This window comes from Pecten maximus, chromosome 3, assembly GCF_902652985.1.
Source record: "Pecten maximus chromosome 3, xPecMax1.1, whole genome shotgun sequence".
Classification (NCBI taxonomy): domain Eukaryota; kingdom Metazoa; phylum Mollusca; class Bivalvia; order Pectinida; family Pectinidae; genus Pecten; species Pecten maximus.
Genome location: NC_047017.1, coordinates 40,795,270 through 40,816,940, shown reverse-complemented (window position 1 = coordinate 40,816,940; position 21,671 = coordinate 40,795,270). Strand labels below are relative to the sequence as shown.

At 37.1% G+C, this 21,671-nt stretch overlaps 1 protein-coding gene across 3 annotated transcripts; it reads left to right on the top strand.

Annotated features, from left to right (window-relative positions):
• Nucleotides 1-1,629: 1,629 nt before the first annotated feature.
• On the top strand, nucleotides 1,630-20,446 carry LOC117324174 (serum factor response D-like). Of its 3 annotated transcripts, none has more exons than XM_033879858.1 (3): nucleotides 1,630-2,024; nucleotides 8,549-8,621; nucleotides 19,511-20,446. In XM_033879858.1, exons 1-3 carry the CDS (start codon nucleotides 1,938-1,940, stop codon nucleotides 20,215-20,217), a joined length of 867 nt encoding a protein of 288 aa, XP_033735749.1. In that variant the 5' UTR covers nucleotides 1,630-1,937; the 3' UTR covers nucleotides 20,218-20,446. The 3 variants fall into 3 exon arrangements, with proteins under 3 accessions (XP_033735749.1, XP_033735750.1, XP_033735751.1); XM_033879859.1 differs by lacking the exon at nucleotides 1,630-2,024 and adding an exon at nucleotides 6,502-6,604; XM_033879860.1 differs by lacking the exons at nucleotides 1,630-2,024; nucleotides 8,549-8,621 and adding an exon at nucleotides 8,631-8,679.
• Nucleotides 20,447-21,671: the final 1,225 nt, after the last annotated feature.

Here is a 21,671-nt window from a genome sequence, read left to right as displayed (position 1 = left end):
AACTGAAGGCAGACTTTGTAACCCACATTCTACATCCGAATGGTTGTAACAATGTTGGAGAGAAACTCGATATACATTAGTTACTTTGCATGTGTACCAAACCTACATTTAGAAGGAGTTTCGTAACACTATTATTACCGAATGTGGCGCCACAGAGGATAAAACCGTATATGACATCACGAAATTATAGCGACCCTTTTAGTGCGCGCACCAAATGGTGTTTTCCAATGCAAATTCTGGATTAATTGCAGTCAGTCGTCCTGAGTAGACGGAGAAAATACAAAGTTGCGCAGCTTGAAATGTTACGAGACTGCGATTTCTCGACAAGCTGTTCCCGGCCATTGTCTCCTATGTCCGGATTCTTAGCTGAACACACGTGTACAGTAGAATGGCATGGACGTGAACTTCTGGGAAAGAAGTGGAATGGTAATTAATTGATTTTATTAACGACACACGATGTCATTGTTTCAATGGGAGATAGGCAATGTTCTCGATCATACAGCAATATTACCCCAGTGTTTCTAAAACTAGAAACCACATGTTAACGTCTCAAAATATTAACCTCCACTTGACCATGTTTTAACCAGTGACAATTGAGGGAAATGGTCCAAAACGCAGATAAGAAGAGTAAAAACATTACACAAAGCGCGAAGGCTTATAAGGCTACAGATCTTAAAACAACGAAAACCAAATTGTTAAAAAGAAGCTCATTTTTATGGATTACATATGATAAGGTGCTGAATAGTATACTTCAAATGTTCTCTGTTATAAAAAAAAACTCTGTACGGTTACATATCATTACTTGATCTTTATTTGCCAGTACTTTGGGCATTATCAATACATACATTACTCATTGACGTCAATTCAGAACACGTGTTGCAGCAATACAATATTTTAAATTCTGAACTCTGTACACGTGTACTGCTAATAAGGGGACATTTTTAATCTTTGGGCTTTCCCTTTAGATGCCCCCTATACCGGACCATTGGACATCAAAAGGGCACCTTTATTACATTTCCTATGAAATTACAGAGACATTCTCCACGCAATATTAATGTTTTCTCTGCCAAATATACATTTCCTGTTTATAAATAGACAACTAAACACTGAATGAATCCCGCGGCGCGTAATGTTTATGGACAAAAATCAATACTCTGATATAATTTCATGTGGATGTTGGCTCTTTCAGCAATCATTAAAATGGAGTTTACGATTCGGTGAGAAACCTATTACCTATAGCCCTCTACACCGGTGTGTATGATTTCGCATCAATCAATTACGACTCCTGTGGCCTCAATGTGTACGGTATTTTACACTATTTGGCTTTCTGCCAACTTTCTGCCCGGTGTTACAGTATATTGCAATGAACCAATCAGACAACGGTTCCAAATAGACTAGTCCAATGTGAAAGGGGGATGAAATCGGAATAATTTCTTTATAACTTTTGTTTTTTTCTTTAGATCGATTGTTTCCTAAAGTGTTTTTAAATATTATTTCCATATTATAGTTTTCTTGTATTTATTTTTGTAATTTGTTTCATTAGGTGCAATTTTATTAACTTGACCTAGTTTTCGTTAGAGTTTCCCCCCCTGTGCAAATGAAATATTCCTGCAGTTGATATACACAGTGCGATATCGTTTTACTACGGTCGTAGTAAGGGAAACCACACGTCGGGAGGGTGACAACGTGTGTAAAACTATGCATGATTTGTAAGTGAAACAATACGTACAAGAAATGGTTTATATTCTATGACATGGATACACGTGTGTTTGAGTGGTGACCATTCGGTGTAGATTTAATCTTTAGCCATCTGATGCACCTGCGGAATCTCAAAACGCGAGGACCGGCCTACCCGCAGCCTTCCTTGTCAGTAATAAAGTTGGAGTTCCTGGGGGTAGCCCGGGTGGCTAGCGGGCACCACCACCAGACCAGGGCATATGTCATCAAAACGGGATATGCTCAAGTATCTCACCCAAAAGCTCAAGTCACAGACTCTGAACGAAGTTCAGCCTTACCAAGAAAAGGTGAGATATCCTCAGATTTTAAAGAGGGTGGGGGTTATTTTTTATTTCTTTAGATCATAATCTAGACTTATATGTATTAAATGTTAGGCAAATGTTGCGACAATGGCACGGGTGGACGTATGGTAATAAATGAGTTGTAGTAGTTTGTGTGTTATTTTGATTGATCACATTAGAAGGGCAGTTATAACTCACTTCAGTGTCTAAAATTTCAGTTCCTGAATTTGAAACCATGAAATAATGGTCATGTTAAAAAGCTACCTTTCTATAATATGTCCATTTTCCTTCACTGGAAACACGCCTCAGACAATGCTTGGCACCTGGAGGGGGAGGAGATCTACACCTGCTAGTGTGATCGAAATGAAACCCAGGGGATATATGCAGCTGACCAGTGTTTGGCTGGGTGTATCCCTGGTCAGATTGATTCACATAGAAATAACTACAATAAGTATATTGTGAGAAGTAATAGAGAATAGAACTTAAAGCTTCGGTGTGTTGAGTGATGAGAGGGATGGAGAGAAGTTGGTTGATTATAGTCTACTGCAGGGGAATGTCTTGTCCCCTTAATCACAGACTCCAGACTGGTAGATCTACCTGTTGTTATTTGCCAATTTCAGAACGGGTGATTAGCTGATTTTAATGGGGAGTGGTTAGAATATAAGGGGATTTCTACTAGGGAGAGGGAATTGGGTTGAGGAAATTCTACTGAGGGGAGAGGTTAGGATTGAGGAAATTCTACTGAGGGGGGTAGGGTGGGGGGGGGAGGTTAGAATTGGTGAAATAACAACTAGGGGAAGAGTTTACGTTTAAGGTTGGTTAAATTCTACTATGGAGAGGTTAGGATGGGTGGAATTCATATTCTACTGCAGTACTGGGGGAGAGGGTGGGGTTGGGGAAATTTTACTGGAGAGGTTAGGATTGAGGAAATTCTACTTCGGAGAGCCTCGAAAGGTTAGGGTTGGTTAAGTTCTACTGGAGAGAGGTTAGGGTTGGGGAAATTATACTATGGAGAGGTTAGGATTGAGGAAATTCTACTTGGGAGAGCCTCGAGAGGTTAGGGTTGGTTAAGTTCTACTGGAGAGAGGTTAGGGTTGGGGAAATTATACTATGGAGAGGTTAGGGTTGGTGAAATTCTACTGGGGAGAGGTTAGGGTTGGTGAAATTCTACTGGGGAGAGGTTAGGGTTGGTGAAATTCTACTGGGGAGAGGTTAGGGTTGGGGAAATTCTACTGGGGAGAGGTTAGGGTTGGTGAAATTCTACTGGGGAGAGGTTAGGGTTGGTGAAATTCTACTGGGGAGAGGTTAGGGTTGGGGAAATTATACTATGGAGAGGTTAGGGTTGGGGAAATTATACTATGGAGAGGTTAGGGTTGGGGAAATTCTACTGGGAGAGGTTAGGGTTGGTGAAATTCTACTATGGAGAGGTTAGGGTTGGTGAAATTCTACTGGGGAGAGGTTAGGGTTGGTGAAATTCTACTGGGGAGAGGTTAGGGTTGGGGAAATTATACTATGGAGAGGTTAGGGTTGGGGAAATTATACTATGGAGAGGTTAGGATTGGGGAAATTCTACTGGGAGAGGTTAGGGTTGGTGAAATTATACTATGGAGAGGTTAGGGTTGGGGAAATTATACTATGGAGAGGTTAGGGTTGGGGAAATTCTACTGGGAGAGGTTAGGGTTGGGGAAATTCTACTATGGAGAGGTTAGGGTTGGGGAAATTATACTATGGAGAGGTTAGGGTTGGGGAAATTATACTATGGAGAGGTTAGGGTTGGTGAAATTATACTATGGAGAGGTTAGGATTGAGGAAATTATACTATGGAGAGGTTAGGGTTGGGGAAATTATACTATGGAGAGGTTAGGGTTGGTGAAATTATACTATGGAGAGGTTAGGGTTGGGGAAATTCTATTGGGGAGAGGTTAGGGTTGGGGAAATTCTACTGGGGAGAGGTTAGGATTGGGGAAATTCTCCTTGGGGGAGAGGTTAGGGTTGGTGAAATTCTACTGGGGAGAGGTTAGGATTGGGGAAATTCTCCTTGGGGGAGAGGTTAGGGTTGGGGAAATTCTACTGGGGAGAGGTTAGGATTGGGGAAATTCTCCTTGGGGGAGAGGTTAGGGTTGGTGAAATTCTACTGGGGAGAGGTTAGGATATAGTGTTACTATGAAATCTATTGAGGAGAGCTTATGATTTGGAGAATTATAGTTGATAGGGGAAATTCTACTTTCTTTGAGGTAAAGGAAGGCAAAACTTTTTTGAGGACAGGTAAGGCTTTGGAATATACTGATGAGAAAATTCTACCAAGGTGAGGTTAGGGTGATACAGTTCTATGAATGAGATTAAGGTTGGGAAAATTCTACTGACCAATGTGTAGCCTGGGTCAACAGTGACTACTTGTACATTGCCGGTTAGCTAGATTTATCAGGGTGTGGAGATAGCTGGTGGCAGACCACCAAGTGATTGGAGATCTTATCCCGAGTGTTCGGGGAGGAATCTGCTGATGCAGTGAATTTGATCTATTCATCAACAGTTTCAGGATATTGTGAGGAATTGGTGACGATCTGTTATATAGTAATTAAAGCACTTGTGATCATGATAATGCTGTACCAACCAAACAAGCTTTTTACATCAAAATAATGTTTTATGCTGTGTTCAGTGTAGTTGTACACAGACAATGTTGAATGTGTATTTATATCTATGATATTTGTTATTGCTAACATATAGACTGCCAAGTACAATAAGTACACAGAGATGAAGATTAGGTCACAGACACCAGTAAAATTGTACCTGTGTTGTTAAAATGCCCCGGAGACACCATTGACAATTTAATGATCACATATAGCCCACATTCAATTTCATTGGAAAAAATAACCCGGCTATTCTGTTTGAGTATAATGTATTTTTCACTGGCACTGTGCCATTGCTTGAATAATTCACCAGTAGCTATATTCCAATACAACCACATGTTCTCAATGGTGAAATCTGTTCAATATCTTGTGTGTCACACTGTACCTTTAAATTTTAGAATGACACATTTATAGAAATTGCAGAGATTCACATTTCATATGAGATGAATGTATTATTTTTAACACGTTTCAGTCAGACTAGAATGTAAACAGTTTTATTTTTAACACATTTCAGTCAGACTATAGTAATTGAAGGAAAAATTTGAAAGGTGTACATGTTCTGTGAATTCCATTTAGTGTTTTCTACCAACTGTTAAAATTCTTTTTACATCCTGGTATTCTATTGATTCTGAAACAAGTACATTTTTGTAGGTATATTCAGTTATTTATTGCTTGCAATTGGCTTTAAATTGATTTTCCCAATTGTCTCGCTCTGGTCCATGATAATGAAATACTTCAGAAAAATATATCAGATACCAGGGGAAATCACTGAATCTTAAAAAATATTGCAATCCTTTAATGTTAATGAACATCATGATTGCTTACATAGACATTATAAAATACTCTACATGTATATATATACGTAACTTTACATTTTTGCTTGGGACATTTAACATAGTGACACGTTTTTGCTTGAGACATGTCACATTTGCCGTAGTCACATTTTTGATTGCGACATGTATCGTAGTCACATTTTTGATTGCAACATTTACCGTAGTCACATTTTTATTGGGACATATACCATAGTCACATTTTAGCATGGGATATTTGATGTAGTCACATTTTTTATTGGGATATATATTTACCGTAGTCACATTTTAGCATGGGATATTTGATGTAGTCACATTTTTTATTGGGACATTTACCGTAGTCACATTTTAGCATGGGATATTTGATGTAGTCACATCTTTTATTGGGACATTTACCGTAGTCACATTTTAGCATGGGATATTTGATGTAGTCACATCTTTTATTGGGACATTTACCGTAGTCACATTTTAGCATGGGATATTTGATGTAGTCACATTTTTTATTGGGATATTTACCGTAGTCACATTTCTACTTTATTCTATAATTATTGTTTATACACATGACTTAATTCTTTGAAAGCAGGACATAGATATAGAATATGTTAATTTAATTTCAATATGTATGTCTATGGAGAGTGCTCAAGATTTATAAGTCAGAATACATGCCAGTAATATATTGAGATTAATTTTTTTATATGTTAATAATGGAAATAGAATACATTGGTTATTGCTATTTTTTGTCAATTGAATATACATGTTTGTAGACATTCCATTAGCTGGCATATAATGGATGAACTTATAAAAAGGATTTTAGTCCAGCTTTCTGCAGTATACATTAACTTTATACATGCATAAATTATGTATGCCATTTCATAAATATCGAGATTTTAAATATTTAATTAAGTGCACACAAAGCTGTTTCATAAATTCCTGGTGACTTGGTGTTATGTAATTATTGTACATATGTGATTTGTATAAGAAATGGAGACCTGAAAATGGAAAAATTTACACAGAGTTATATTTAGACCTGATGAAATACAATGTGTGTAACACCCAATAGCTATATAGTCTAACTTGCTGGCCTGCCCTGATACACATCACAGCCTACACATTTGGTATATATTTCTGGGCTTGTTGTTTCCTCTAGATGGTGAGTTACTGTGACATACACAGGCATATATTATGTGAAAATCTTCATCTTGTATTTTAATTTTTAATGATGTCAGTGATCATGACTCCTATACCCTGTACAGTAGATCCATGTCTGGTGGTTTATCATGTACATGTGTATTTAGATAAATGGAGTACAAAGTCCTTGTGACTGTTGATGGATGCTTTTTTCCCCAAAATTTTTGCCAGAAGTAACTCTATAAGTTCCCCATACACTTATAACGAATCATATACCTTTTACTATATACCTTTTAATACGCAAATTTATCTTGTGCCTTGACAAAGGGAGAATTGTCTGTATATATAATGAGAAATTCCCTTGTCTGCATGCTTTCACTTCCTTGATGACAGACGGGACATTATCAATGTCGTTTTGTTATTATGTTTATACCATGGTATAGTAAATTTCATTATTTGATTTGTAAACAGTTACCAGCCCACCATTTCTTGTACATCAAATAAAAATCCTTGTGGAAATTGAGGATTTTTAAATGAATAGGAATTTCAAATAAATAAATTACAAATTCTTCTTGATTTAATTGGGAACACATGTTCTCCTAGAATGTAGCTGTAGTCATTAGCATCAATGACCTTATAGGGAGTGTATCCCTAGGTAAGGTTTGGCATGTGTATTGAGTTTAAATCAAAATAGCATGTGGTAGCAATAAACTCACTGATCCTGAGTGACCCACAAAATTCAGTCGGAGCCCCAGTTGGAACTGCTGTTACCAGTAAATGATATTTATATTTTAACTCCCCCCTCCCCCCCAAAAAAACATATATATATGAAATATCTTACTGAGATACGTATACATATACCAGTAATCATCATATTGTAAAGAATCAACATAAACTAAAGTATCAAGTTAAAAGGATATACTTAATAATATTATTTTGTATATTAGGCTGAAGTCAAAATGAATATTTTATCTACAGTGGACATGTACAACATACTTCAATAATACCTAATAAATAATCAAGCCTGACAACAACAGTATGTAGTCCTATAACAGTTTATTTGATGTTTGGTACACATGCATATGACTTATGTATATCCCTTGATAGCAATTTGTATGTCTATCACTGATGCTGGAATGCTAAAAATGCCAATTATTCATACAAGGATGCACTTTTTGTCATTTGAAAAATTTGAGTGTTGAATTATTGAAGATAATTATTGTAAGCTTTCCTCCTGGGACTACGACAGAGTACAAATTCTGTTCAATGATTGATTCCTCTAGGCTTATCAGTATTCATATCAAGGAGTACAAATTCAGTTAATTGTATATTGTACTGTATATTGCTCTAGGGATATTGTCATATTTTTTGTACAAGTTCAGTTAATTGTATATTATACTGTATATAGCATCATATTTTTGTCATGATTTTGGCATGTGTTTTAATTGTCAGACATTTTTCAGGTTGATAAAGCAATTGTCATTTTCAATGAATCAGAAATGAGAATTAGAAGTTGTAAATTGTGATGACAATATTTGCTTTGCTTTTTCTGACTTTCAGGATATTTCTTGTTCATATTGATCATGATATCCTTTGTAAAACATTGAATATTCTGATGAACATTGAATATGCTTCGTGCATATATAGAATATCCAATTGTTTGCATTCAAACTCCTTGGTAGTTACAAATGTGCAAATAAAAAGAATTGAATTGTATACTTTTAATATCCTTTGTACAACATTGAATCCTTCAGCTTCAGTATACTTCGAATACATGTACATTGGATATGATTTGTATACATTGAGTATTACATACTTGGTAAACACACATTGATATTTATTGATTGGCTGTTCCATTAATTGTTGCCTGTAAATTTCACACAAAACAGCATCATTAATACAAACAGCTGTCCATATGCCTTTGTGATCTATTTAATATATTTAACTGTTCCTTTCTGTGTTACAGTTAGATGACGACCATGATTCTGGAACAGAATCCGACGATGAAAATCAGGACTTAGACGATGAGGATCCCAGAGGTAAGTTTCTGTTAATAGTGAAATGTAAATCAGGACTTAGACGATGAGGAACCCAGAGGTAAGTTTCTGTTAATAGTGAAATGTCACTGTAGTATGTGCAAAACTTGGTAACAGTCAAAAAATGAAAATGAAAATCATAATCTTAATAGACACTTTCACAAAACTTCTTAAAAGTGTTGAAACGTTGACTGTAGGTCTGACAGAGCTGTATTTCCTAAAAGCTAGCACTACTATCAGTAGTTGTTAATCAATTAGTGGAGGATTTTTTAAAGATTTAAATAAAAATTGTTCAGAATTTAGTAGACAATGTTTAAGCTGTCTGTTGATAGCACTAACAAGGCACTTAATGATGGGTCTGTTATATCACCATTATGTATGCTGAACCATAGTTGGTTTTATTGTGTATTTGATTGATCAGATCATACAAAACGTTTATGCTTGTTACCGTATAATCATGTTGTAGATGAAAAATAGCTGTTTTACATGTGAGGGTGTAGTAACTTAGTGTTACGGTGTAATACAGATGTTACATTGTAATACAGATATATTACCGTGTAATACAGATTTTACATTGTTATACAGATATATTACCGTGTAATACAGATTTTACATTGTTATACAGATTTTACAGTGTTATACAGATTTTACAGTGATATACAGATATATTACCGTGTAATACAGATTTTACAGTGTTATACAGATTTTACCGTGTTGTACAGATATTACTGCAGTGTAATACAGAGTTTGATATAAGTGTATAGCAGTATATATATGTTATGACCCTGTGTCACAGAACCATTTTGATATAAGTGTATAGCAGTATATATATGTTATGACCCTGTGTCACAGAACCATTTTGATATAAGTGTATAGCAGTATATATATGTTATGACCCTGTGTCACAGAACCATTTTGATATAAGTGTATAGCAGTATATATATGTTATGACCCTGTGTCACAGAACCATGCCAGGCCTGTCTGCACTAGGTGTCCTGTCCATGCCTTTAGTAATCATGTCAACTGTAACACCAGGTTTAGATCATTACACTCCACAAAACATCTTTTGAAGTATCAACAAAGGCCACATGCTTGGTTGGTTAACATGTAAAACTCCCTAGCTACCATCCTAGTAAATGGGGGTCAATTTCTGTTCGGCAGATTTATATCAGTTTTCCTTTGATTACTAAACATTTAAATATAACATGATAAATTGTTTGACTGGCTGTTTTAAGTGTTCTCATCGTACATTATAGCTGTAAACACCATTGAATGTCTGTCGTGGTATAGGCATACATCCTATGTGTCTTATTTGGCCATCAGATATATGTATTACATATACATACAGTATATATACTGTACATTGTTAGATCTACAATGTATTACACACAGTATATATACTGTACATAGTTAGATCTACAATGTATTACATATATATACATACATAGTTAGATCTACAATGTATTACACACATATATATACTGTACATAGTTAGATCTACAATGTATTACATATATATATATACTACACATAGTTAGATCTACAATGTATTACATATATATATATACAGATACATGGTTAGATTTACAGTGTATTACACACTCATGCAAAGTGATATTACCAGATCTACAATTTACAATCTATAGTCATATCTACAAAATTACATTGTATTACACGGTTAGGTCTACTGTATTGTGTACAATTGTACACTCTTGTTCTATACTGTAATCAATGGCTTGGCAGAGTTTTTCTTCCCTTAGCTTTATGCAAACAGATTACAGTCCAAGTAATCACATTCCAAAATTAACTTTTCATCGGTGGCTATTGATTTACAATAAATCTGTGTGCCTTAGGTCCGGCAGGTGAATACAGTAGGCGGGAGAAGGAGCTTCACACACAGTATCCTGGAGCTGTGTCAGATATTCTAGGACATGTTTTAGGATCTTTACATGGCTATGTGTACTTACAGAAAGTTTTTGGTTACCATACATAATGATATTCAGGGAAAATTATAAACATTTTCACTGTGTAATGTGTATACATATATGCATGATATACCAGTAATTGTTACTTACTATATATGTATTTATGAGTATGTAAAATTATGCTATAACAAATATTATCCTCGAATGCCATAGATTTTATCAGAAATTCTGGAGCCAGGAGAACTGTTGTTTAGTGTTTGCTAAAACTTTATGACTGGTATATATAGGTACTTCCTGAATATTTGCATATTCATGTATATACATATTATGGGTAACAGATCCATCCTGTATGCTTACTTACTGATAAATGGATAAATGTTGACCTTTCCTGGAAAAAGTGGATGTTGAAAACTTTTTAGTAGAGTTGAATATTTTTAGCTGTTTATTATAGCTATTTATACTATACTGTGATGTATGTATTATATCATAGCTATTTTATATTTTTAGCTGTTAAGTTTAGGATTGGCACAGCCTAATATATAATATAAAATATCATTATTTATGTCTTCTCAAGCATCTTGGTGACCTCCACTGTAGAAAATTTTCTTATACAGCATATTATAATACTGCAGTGTTAAATGCTGTCCAAGCTACCTTAAAATTAGATATACCTGATAATGTAGCATTTCTTGTGAATCCTGATCATTCCCAAGAAACAGTATAAAAAAATACTAATAAAGGTACCATGTAAAACTGACAAGGATCTAGAGTATTCAATAATGTCCAAGATGAGCATATAATATTGGTGTATCATGTTCGGACATTAAAGCTCCACGCCCGCATTCTCAGTATTAACATTATTGGCTTTTGGCTTCAATATATGTATACACATCCCCAGATTGGAATAAAGTCTTTTTAAAAATAGATTGCCCTTGTTAAATAATGATGGTTGTGTTTATATGTAGGGTTGGTAATAAAATTTAGCTATGAATTACCTTTACATATACGTACCTATTGCACAATAAAAGTTATTTCATTTGAGTATATCATTACAGGTAATTTACTTATATTGATCATGCAATTTTAAAAATTAATTACATGAAGGTTGGGCTTTATTTATCAACGGTACGGTGGATAATGTGGGAGTTTTAACAGGAGTGTATAGTCACTATGCATTTTCTGTGTATGAAGATATATTCTACCGCGACTCCTCTAGACTGACACTGTGTAGGCGGAACCTGTAGACTGGCTAATCCGAACCCGGGCAGTACTACAACATACCCAATACCCCAACACATGTACTCAGCTTAGGAAGGGACAATCAATTGCAATATACACAGCTGCACAAATATAAATATTCAAAAAGAATTTAAGTAAAATATATCCAGCTTATGTGGGGGCTCATATCTGAAGACACTGATACCAAATCCTTAATTTGAATACAGCTGCTTTGTGTGAAATTTTATATTGAGGTGAAATTTAAATAGTTTCCTGTATTCTGTGTATAGAAATAAAGATCTGCCATATCACTGACATCTGTCTAAATGTGTGATAGATAAACGTCACAAGGCAGGTAAATGGGATTTATACAAAACTTTAAATGTTTAAATGTCAAATCCTTCGTAAAATATGGTATTGGATGGTTGTATTGTGGAACATGGCCTTTTCTGAAATGTTTATTAGCACATTATAATAAGGTGGTATCAAACAACCTGTCATCTGAAAATATTTTTATCATAATATTCATGTGTACTGTATACTTGGTTATATAATGCTATCTATAGATACTTATTGCTTGAAGGAGAAAGAATGCCTGAACATTGTGTAAAACAGTGTAAGCTAGAAACTCCAATGTACCTATAGATGTAAATAAACATATAAAAATAAAGGAAGTTTGTCTGATGTTGGCGTCATCCTACTTATAATGTAGGAGTGTTTGTTCAGGCCACACTGCATATAGCACCACAGGAATTTGCTAAATATGTGATGGTGTTCCAGCAAACATTTGTTTTCCATGTGAAGTGGGAGGTTGTTTGAAGAATGATTCTGAATTTAAGTCACTGTAAGAATAACGAGGTGTGATCTCAGGTGTGTCACCACTCTGATATTGAGGCAATGCAAGGTCACAGGTGTGTCACCATCTTGATCAGAGGCCTAGCCTGGTCACATGTGTGTCACAACCCTAATAATGAGACCAGGTCACAGGTGTGTCATCATCCTGATCAGAGACCTAGCCTGGTCTAAGGTGTGTCAAAACCCTAATTATGAGGCAAAGTCACAGGTGTGTCACCACCCTGATAACAAGGTCTGGTCACAGGTGTGTCACCACCTTGATAATGAGGCTTGGTCACAGGTGTGTCACCACCTTGGTAACAAGGTCTGGTCAAAGGTGTGTTATCACCCTGATAACAAGGTCTGGTGACAGGTGTGTCGCCACCCTGATGACAAGGTCTGGTCACAGGTGTGTCACCACATTGATAACAAGGTCTGGTCACAGGTGTGTCATCACCCTGATAACAAGCTTAAAGGTCTGGTCACAGGTGTGTCACCACCCTGATGACAAGGTCTGGTCACAGGTGTCACCGCCTTGATAACAAGGTCTGGTCACAGGTGTGTCATCACCCTGATAACAAGGTCTGGTCACAGATGTGTCATCACCCTGATAACACGGTCTGGTCACAGATGTGTCATCACCCTGATAACACGGTCTGGTCACAGGTGTGTCATCACCCTGATAACAAGGTCTGGTCACAGATGTGTCATCACCCTGATAACACGGTCTGGTCACAGGTGTGTCACCACCCTGATGACAAGGTCTGGTCACAGGTGTGTCACCACATTGATAACAAGGTCTGGTCACAGGTGTGTCATCACCCTGATAACAAGGTCTGGTCACAGGTGTGTCACCACCTTGATAACAAGCTTAAAGGTCTGGTCACAGATGTGTCATCACCCTGATAACAAGGTCTGGTCACAGGTGTGTTACCACCATGATAACAAATTCTGGTCACAGGTGTGTCGCCACCCTGATAACAAGCTTAAAGGTCTGGTGACAGGTGTGTCACCACCCTGATAACAAGGTCTGGTGACAGGTGTGTCACCACCCTGATAACAAGGTCTGGTGACAGGTGTGTCACCACCCTGATAACAAGGTCTGGTGACAGGTGTGTCACCACCCTGATAACAAGGTCTGGTCACAGGTGTGTTATCACCCTGATAACAAGCTTCAAGGTCTGATCACAGGTGTGTCACAACCCTAATAACAAGGTCTGGTCACAGGTGTGTCATCACCCTGATAACAAGCTTAAAGGTCTGGTCACAGGTATGTCACCACCCTGATAACAAGGTCTGGTCACAGGTGTGTCACCACCTTGATAACAAGCTTAAGGGTCTGGTCACAGGTGTGTCGCCACCCTGATAACAAGGTCTGGTCACAGGTGTGTCACCACCTTGATAACAAGCTTAAAGGTCTGGTCACAGGTGTGTCAGATCCCTGATGCTCAGTTAGCAGGGAAGTAGAAAAGAAATCTTAAAGGGTATAACATATTATTATTTACATTTTTTTTTGTTATTCTGTAGCTGATATAGTGATTTACCTGGAAATAACTAACAGGGCCAACATGTTAGTTCACTAAAGTTCAGTCATCATAATATATTATGTACAGAAGATAAAAAAAAAGTTTCCTTTTTGTGCTGTTTATAATTAATTGACCTATGAAATTAATTATTTATATTTATTTGCCCTTTAATATCTATAGGTTTATTAAACTATTTATGAATTATTTTGCAACAATTTTCCCTACAAGATATGGCTACCTTTGCGCTAGAGGCAAGGTCATCAAGAACTGGACCTTTGTCCATCAGATCTGTCGATGGAATTACATGTTGGCAGAAATGACAGCAAGCCAATTAAACAAATATGACAATTAAACCCCACGTTTCTCTCTATAATTAGCCTGGCTTCTATAATCATAGGGAACATCATTTAAAGCCCTGATTTAAATTAGCTGTACAGATGTTTGTCCAGATTGTGTCAACAAATCTTATTTGTAGATAAATTGCCTCTGACCAGTACACCTGTCCCTATACTACAGGTCACATGACTATATGTCCCTTATACTACAGGTCACATGACTATGTATGTCCCTTATACTACAGGTCACATGACTATATGTCCCTTATACTATAGGTCACATGACTATGTCCCTTATACTACAGGTCACATGACTATGTATGTCCCTTATACTACAGGTCACATGACTATGTTTGTCCCTTATACTACAGGTCACATGACTATGTTTGTCCCTTATACTACAGGTCAAATGTACTATGGTCGTGTGACACAGTGGTAACCCACTTGCCTTTCACCTAGGTGGCTGGGGTTCGATTCTCCGATCGGACGTTCAATTCAATTCAATTTATTTATTCGTTTAGCCTTACACCAATCAGATTTTTACTGCGTACATAATGATATATACATCAAGTGACAATGTGGAATGTGAATAGGTATGGGGTCACCTGCCCGACCACGTGGTATTTCCCTGGGTACTCCGGTTTCCTCCCACAGTAAGACCCCTCGCGCTTCCAACAAGCGTAATTAATATAAGTTGATATAACTTTTTGCAATTGTTGTAAAATAAATAAAGTTAACATTTTTTACTATGGTCACATGACATGATGTACATGCGGGTGACACAGTATTGACTTCTGTGTGGAGGTGATACAATGAACAACTGTAGGACCTCTGTACTCTATAAAGTAGGGTCAACAGCCTATCTATAATAATGGTCTGGTAGTTAAATCCTAATCCATGGAGATAAGGCTTGAAAGTGTGCAGTTAAAATATTTCAAACTTTGGGGAGTGATTGCTGAGTACGGCCAGATGTGTTTATGTTGTTTGATCAGCCATAAAATGGGCACTGCTGTATATAATTATGGTATATACTTTCCCATATAAACAGGGGCTCTACCAGCAACATTACAAAGTCCAACCATTACACAATGTTTTATTTGTATACAGCAGATTGATGATTTAATGTCGACTAGCTAGGTAGGTACAGTGGATTTTAGAAATAATGCCAGCTTTCCTTGTGGAGTTTATGCCTTCATATTTGTTGTTGCAAATTGGTGCGCCGTGATGTAGTTTTTTTTTTACCACAATGCAGGAGAAGTATTGCTGGATGACATATTTAATATGCTAGATAACAATGACCATAAATTGGTGAATCATAATGTATAATTTGATGACCTGACAGACATGCACTAGTATAGATCTATAGATAGCTGTATGACTTGTGGCACTGCTAATGATGCACATTAGGACACATGACATGCCAGGTACAACTGTATTAAGGGTTCTCTAATTAGACGTGAGGTATCTTTGTCCGGTGTTGGATTTCCTTATTTCATGGTATGGTTATAAATTGAAGTTTTAGGATTACCATAACCCTTTCACATTTACAATTACATCACAACAAAAATACAATGTCATACCAAATATTTAATCGTATCATATCAAGATTGTCTTGTATGGATTTACTGTCAATATAAAATACATACGAAGGTAAAACAAGGTAGGAGAAAAACAATTGTTCACCCCTTCGGAGTCGACATGAGGATGCCAACCTGAAAGATTCTTCAAGCTGCCAAACACATATGGCAAGCCTTGTGTTTGTCAACTTAGGTACCTGGGTATCTGTCCCCTCTGGTTGGTTTCCCTCGAGATCTGTTATTACTGGTACTGATGTTTGGTTTGTTTGGTTTGTTTTTGTTAAATGTCCTATTAACAGCCAGGATGTTGTATGTCCCCTTTTTGAAACGAAAAACGCAAAAAAAACCCACTATCTTGTAACTGAAAATGCAAAAACATACACATATATAAATCATACAAGCTCTAAAATGCTCTCCCATAACATACTGTGCCTGTAGAAATTTGTGGGTCGGAGAAGAAAGCATATATGTCAAGATGTCATTGATTGTACAGTGTATATACCTGTGTATGACCTAAAACTTGCCAAGCATTTCTTAACAGTTGACATTTAATAGGGTTCTTTTTTATCAAAAGTGGCTTCAGAAATTGCAAGAACAACAACCAAGTTGAAAATGAATGGTGTGCTTAAAGTAAACAACAAGGCTTTGTTTACTGGTAAAGTCTATACCTTGAGGTTTTTGTAGAACTTGAAGGCTTTATTTAACTTACTATGTCAACAGCTTTGGCTGCTAGTTTCTATTTTATCCTGACTGATATGTTATAAGTTTGGCCATAGGGCAAGATATAAAAACCATTAGTCTAAATGTAGAATGGCTTTTATATATTGATTCATTCACATCAAAAAGAAAGAATATATATATATATTTGTATGTATAATGTATAAAATCGAATGGTTCTGAACATTGTCATTGTGTTATCAGAAAACATTCTAGAGAGTAAATATCATTGATATTTGGTTGTCATAAACCTTTTATGCTTCACACATATTAGGTGATATTGGAAGGAAGGACACGTTTAGGAACTTAAAATATCCGTTTATGTAAGTGCTGTGAGGTGTTATTGCCTTGCTGGCATTTACTGATATTGGCTATAACGCAGAGTGGTCAGGTTGTGGCAATCAATCAAGCTGACCTTGAAGTGTCTTATACACTACAGGACCCTGTATTACTGCATTATATTGTGTGTACATAGCGGTGAAAATGACCCGCAATTACGACTCCTCTGAACAACTTGTCCTCTATAACTTCCCATCTCACTAACAACCTCCCATCTCACTAACCACCCCAAACAAAACTTATCCTCTACAACCTCCCATCTCACTAACCACCCCAAACAAAACTTGTCCTCTACAACCTCCCATCTCACTAACCACCCCAAACAAAACTTATCCTCTACAACCTCCCATCTCACAAACCACCCCAAACAAAACTTGTCCTCTACAACCTCCCATCTCACAAACCACCCCAAACAAAACTTATCCTCTACAACCTCCCATCTCACTAACCACCCCAAACAAAAGTTGTCCTCTACAACCTCATATCTCACTAACCACCCCAAACAAAAGTTGTCCTCTACAACCTCCCATCTCACAAACCACCCCAAACAAAACTTGTCCTCTACAACCTCCCATCTCACTAACCACCCCAAACAAAACTTGTCCTCTACAACCTCCCATCTCACTAACCACCCCAAACAAAACTTGTCCTCTACAACCTCCCATCTCACAAACCACCCCAAACAAAAGCTGTCCTCTACAACCTCCCACCTCACTAACCACCCCAAACAAAAGCTGTCCTCTACAACCTCCCATCCCACTAACCACCCCAAACAAAACTTGTCCTCTACAACCTCCCACCTCACTAACCACCCCAAACAAAAGCTGTCCTCTACAACCTCCCATCTCACTAACCACCCCAAACAAAAGCTGTCCTCTACAACCTCCCATCTCACTAACCACCCCAAACAAAAGCTGTCCTCTACAACCTCCCATCTCACTAACCACCCCAAACAAAAGCTGTCCTCTACAACCTCCCATCTCACTAACCACCCCAAACAAAACTTGTCCTCTACAACCTCCCATCTCACAAACCACCCCAAACAAAACTTATCCTCTACAACCTCCCATCTCACTAACCACCCCAAACAAAACTTGTCCTCTACAACCTCCCATCTCACAAACCACCCCAAACAAAACTTGTCCTCTACAACCTCCCATCTCACTAACCACCCCAAACAAAAGTTGTCCTCTACAACCTCATATCTCACTAACCACCCCAAACAAAACTTGTCCTCTACAACCTCCCATCTCACAAACCACCCCAAACAAAACTTGTCCTCTACAGCCTCCCATCTCACTAACCACCCCAAACAAAAGTTGTCCTCTACAACCTCCCATCCCACTAACCACCCCAAACAAAAGTTGTCCTCTACAACCTCCCATCTCACTAACCACCCCAAACAAAACTTGTCCTCTACAACCTCCCATCCCACTAACCACCCCAAACAAAACTTGTCCTCTACAACCTCCCATCTCACAAACCACCCCAAACAAAACTTGTCCTCTACAGCCTCCCATCTCACAAACCACCCCAAACAAAACTTGTCCTCTACAACCTCCCATCTCACAAACCACCCCAAACAAAACTTGTCCTCTACAACCTCCCATCTCACTAACAACCTCCCATCTCACTAACAACCTCCCATCTCACTAACAACCTCCCATCTCACTAACCACCCCAAACAAAACTTGTCCTCTACAACCTCCCATCTCACTAACCACCCCAAACAAAACTTATCCTCTACAACCTCCCATCCCACTAAACACTCAATACCACATTCAAAGTAATTCAAAGTAACCATTTACTATGTATACAGGGTTTAGGTTTGGGGAAAAACTGTGGAAATTGTGTCAATAAATCAGTTTATAGATAAATTTTCTTGGAGAAAGATGGAACAAATGTCTGAAGTTAACAAAAACAGATAGTCTTTTCAGTAAAAATATGTGAAAACAAGAATTTAAAACCTATTACATGTACATGTATAATGTGCACCTTTTCATGATATCCTTATGAATTAAACTGAATTAATTAAGGCACACCCCTCCTATTCTAATTTCCTCCCGGATACATATTTTGTTTTTTTTATGTGAGATGCCATCATTTATAAACAAGTGTTTTAGTTTTGGTATATCATCATTTCAATATATAGCTTGTTTGTCATCTCTCCAATGTTAAAACTTTATAGCCTGGTGCCTATAGACTTTGTTATTGATCTGAAATAGAGGTCCAATTCCTACTTTTTCTGAATAAGTTGTTAACATTTTAAAGTGTTGTACAGGTAGTTTTAACCTGCTGAATACTTCTGTATAACTGAAGTTGTAATGATATCCTTGTCCAGTAGTTACACTGCACTTTACCGTGGGGAAAAGGCAGATGTTTAGAATGAAGTGTACTTAATACCTTTTATCTCTATTTCAGATGCTATGTCCCACCATGACACATCCAGTTACGGGAGTGTGTCCCCAGTCAACCACCCGCCCAGCCCCCTGATGCATGTACTGGACTCGAACGCCACTCATGAGATCAGTGAACACAACCTGGACAGCATCAGTTGTACCTCAGACTTTGAGCGACACAGCCTAGACTTTGATAGACACAGCTCCGAGGAGGAGCTGGAAAACATCCACAGGGAAGTGGTCGCCGAGAAACGAAAATGGTCACAGGTGAATAATCGCAACTGTGAAAGTGCAAGTTCTTCTGATGAGGAAGTAAAGGAACTAATGTTGGAACCTCAGCCAGTGTTATTTAGGTGTTCACCTCCACAAGGTGTCCATAAACTTAATAACAACAGTGTAAACAACAACAACAATATCAGTAACCATAACAACAACTTTTCTTGTACTAACATTACGGTCATCAGCTCCAGTTATGGTGGACCGACAAATCTTAGGAGCAAAAATAGTCTTAATAATAATGTCAAGTCCCAATTACACATAAATAAGGTGACTCCTATCTCAGTTATGAGTGTGTCGCCTAGGAAACGACATCGACAGACAACTACCTCTGACTCTCCTCCATTTACTGCGGACCTGGCACAGTCTGCCACAGTCATACGCAGACCTTGTCTCGATTTTGAAAAAATGCAGGTAAGAATATTTAAGAGATTTAAAACTCTTGTCAACTAGATATTACCTGCACGATAGACGATATTGTCCCCTCTTTGTGTTTTCACTAGTTAAATATTTTTGCAGAATAGTTGTTTCTGGAAATTCTCAGGAGGCAAACATTTGCAGAATTTTCATCTTTATTTAATATTTCATATTCATGTACATTACATATTTTTTGTTGTATATATTTTCTCATTGCAAGAAAACATTTAACTGTGAAAATAAAAGAGTTTTACAATACATTGTTGCTTTGAATTATGTGATTTTTTTTGCTTCATTGTTGTTTTTGCATGTGGACAAGTTTTAAGATATTCAGTGTGAGGTTGAGGTGGATATGGACTATATGGAACAGGGACATTTTCTTGGTTGAAAAATGTCCATGAAAATGTTCATGAAAAAATATACATCTATATATTATAAACAGAAGAAAATGCTTAAACTGGTCTGAAGTGCATTGATTACAATACATTTGGTATGTTAATGAAAAAAAAAAAGAAAAAAAGAAAACTATTCAAAAGTATAACAGTGAAACAAAAATGAATTATAGATTTTCTTTGTAAGAGATATTTGTGTGATGCAGTATATAATCCCTGGAACATGACAAGGCTTTCTCTGCATGCTTCTCAGTGGAAGTGTTCATAGCTCCCCTCAGTAGCTGCCACATCTAGATCCCTTAGTAGCTTGATTGGGTTCCACAGTTAAGTGTTGTTGCTGGATGAGCAGGGAAGGGTTGTTCAAAAGCTTTACTGAAAAATCCATTTAACAAAAATAATGAGTTTTTGATTGATTGATTCATTTGTTTATTTTCAAATGAAAAGTTTGAAGTTTACATGAACCAGATGGCTGTATTTAAGTGAATGCCATTACCTTTGTTTACTGAAGGAGTTTATAAAAATCAATAGACCCTATTACACATGGATTTTAACTTTTTATTGATAAACTCAAGTAGGCTTTGGACAACTCCACCCTAGAATTTAAAAGGGTCATGCAAATATACAATTAACATCCCAGAAGTTTTATTAGTTTTCTAGGTCAACATTAATTTTATCCAGACTACTGACACTATTGATGGCTGTTTAAAGTAAATATGGAAAATGAAGATGAGTGAAGTTTTAATAAAGAGATGTTGGTATAAGATACCTTGTAACTGAAGAATGATCTGTATGACTCATCGTGAGAAGTACATGAGATCGGACAACAAGAGACTACAGTAAACCTACACCATTACAGTGCTATTAAAGGCTTGTTTCTTGGCACTGGTCGGTTATCTGGTCCACCAGTTTGTGTATATATCCTGTAGAAATGCCTTATAGGGACCATAAATAGACTGTTTCCTGGTCCATTGTATCCAATCTCCAGAGAGAAATATCACAGATCCAGCACAGCTTTATGAGCTTTGAATTTATTTACAATATCATACCACTGAGCACATTCATTTAGGTTTTATAGAGTGCGGAGGGAGGGGAGGGAGG

Coding starts and splice junctions, on each gene's coding strand:
- LOC117324174 (XM_033879858.1), top strand. CDS start 1,938: ATGTCATCAAAACGGGATATGCTCAAGTATCTCACCCAAAAGCTCAAG. Junction 2,025..8,548: donor TTCAGCCTTACCAAGAAAAG/GTGAGATATCCT, acceptor TCTGTGTTACAG/TTAGATGACGACCATGATTC. Junction 8,622..19,510: donor AGACGATGAGGATCCCAGAG/GTAAGTTTCTGT, acceptor TCTCTATTTCAG/ATGCTATGTCCCACCATGAC.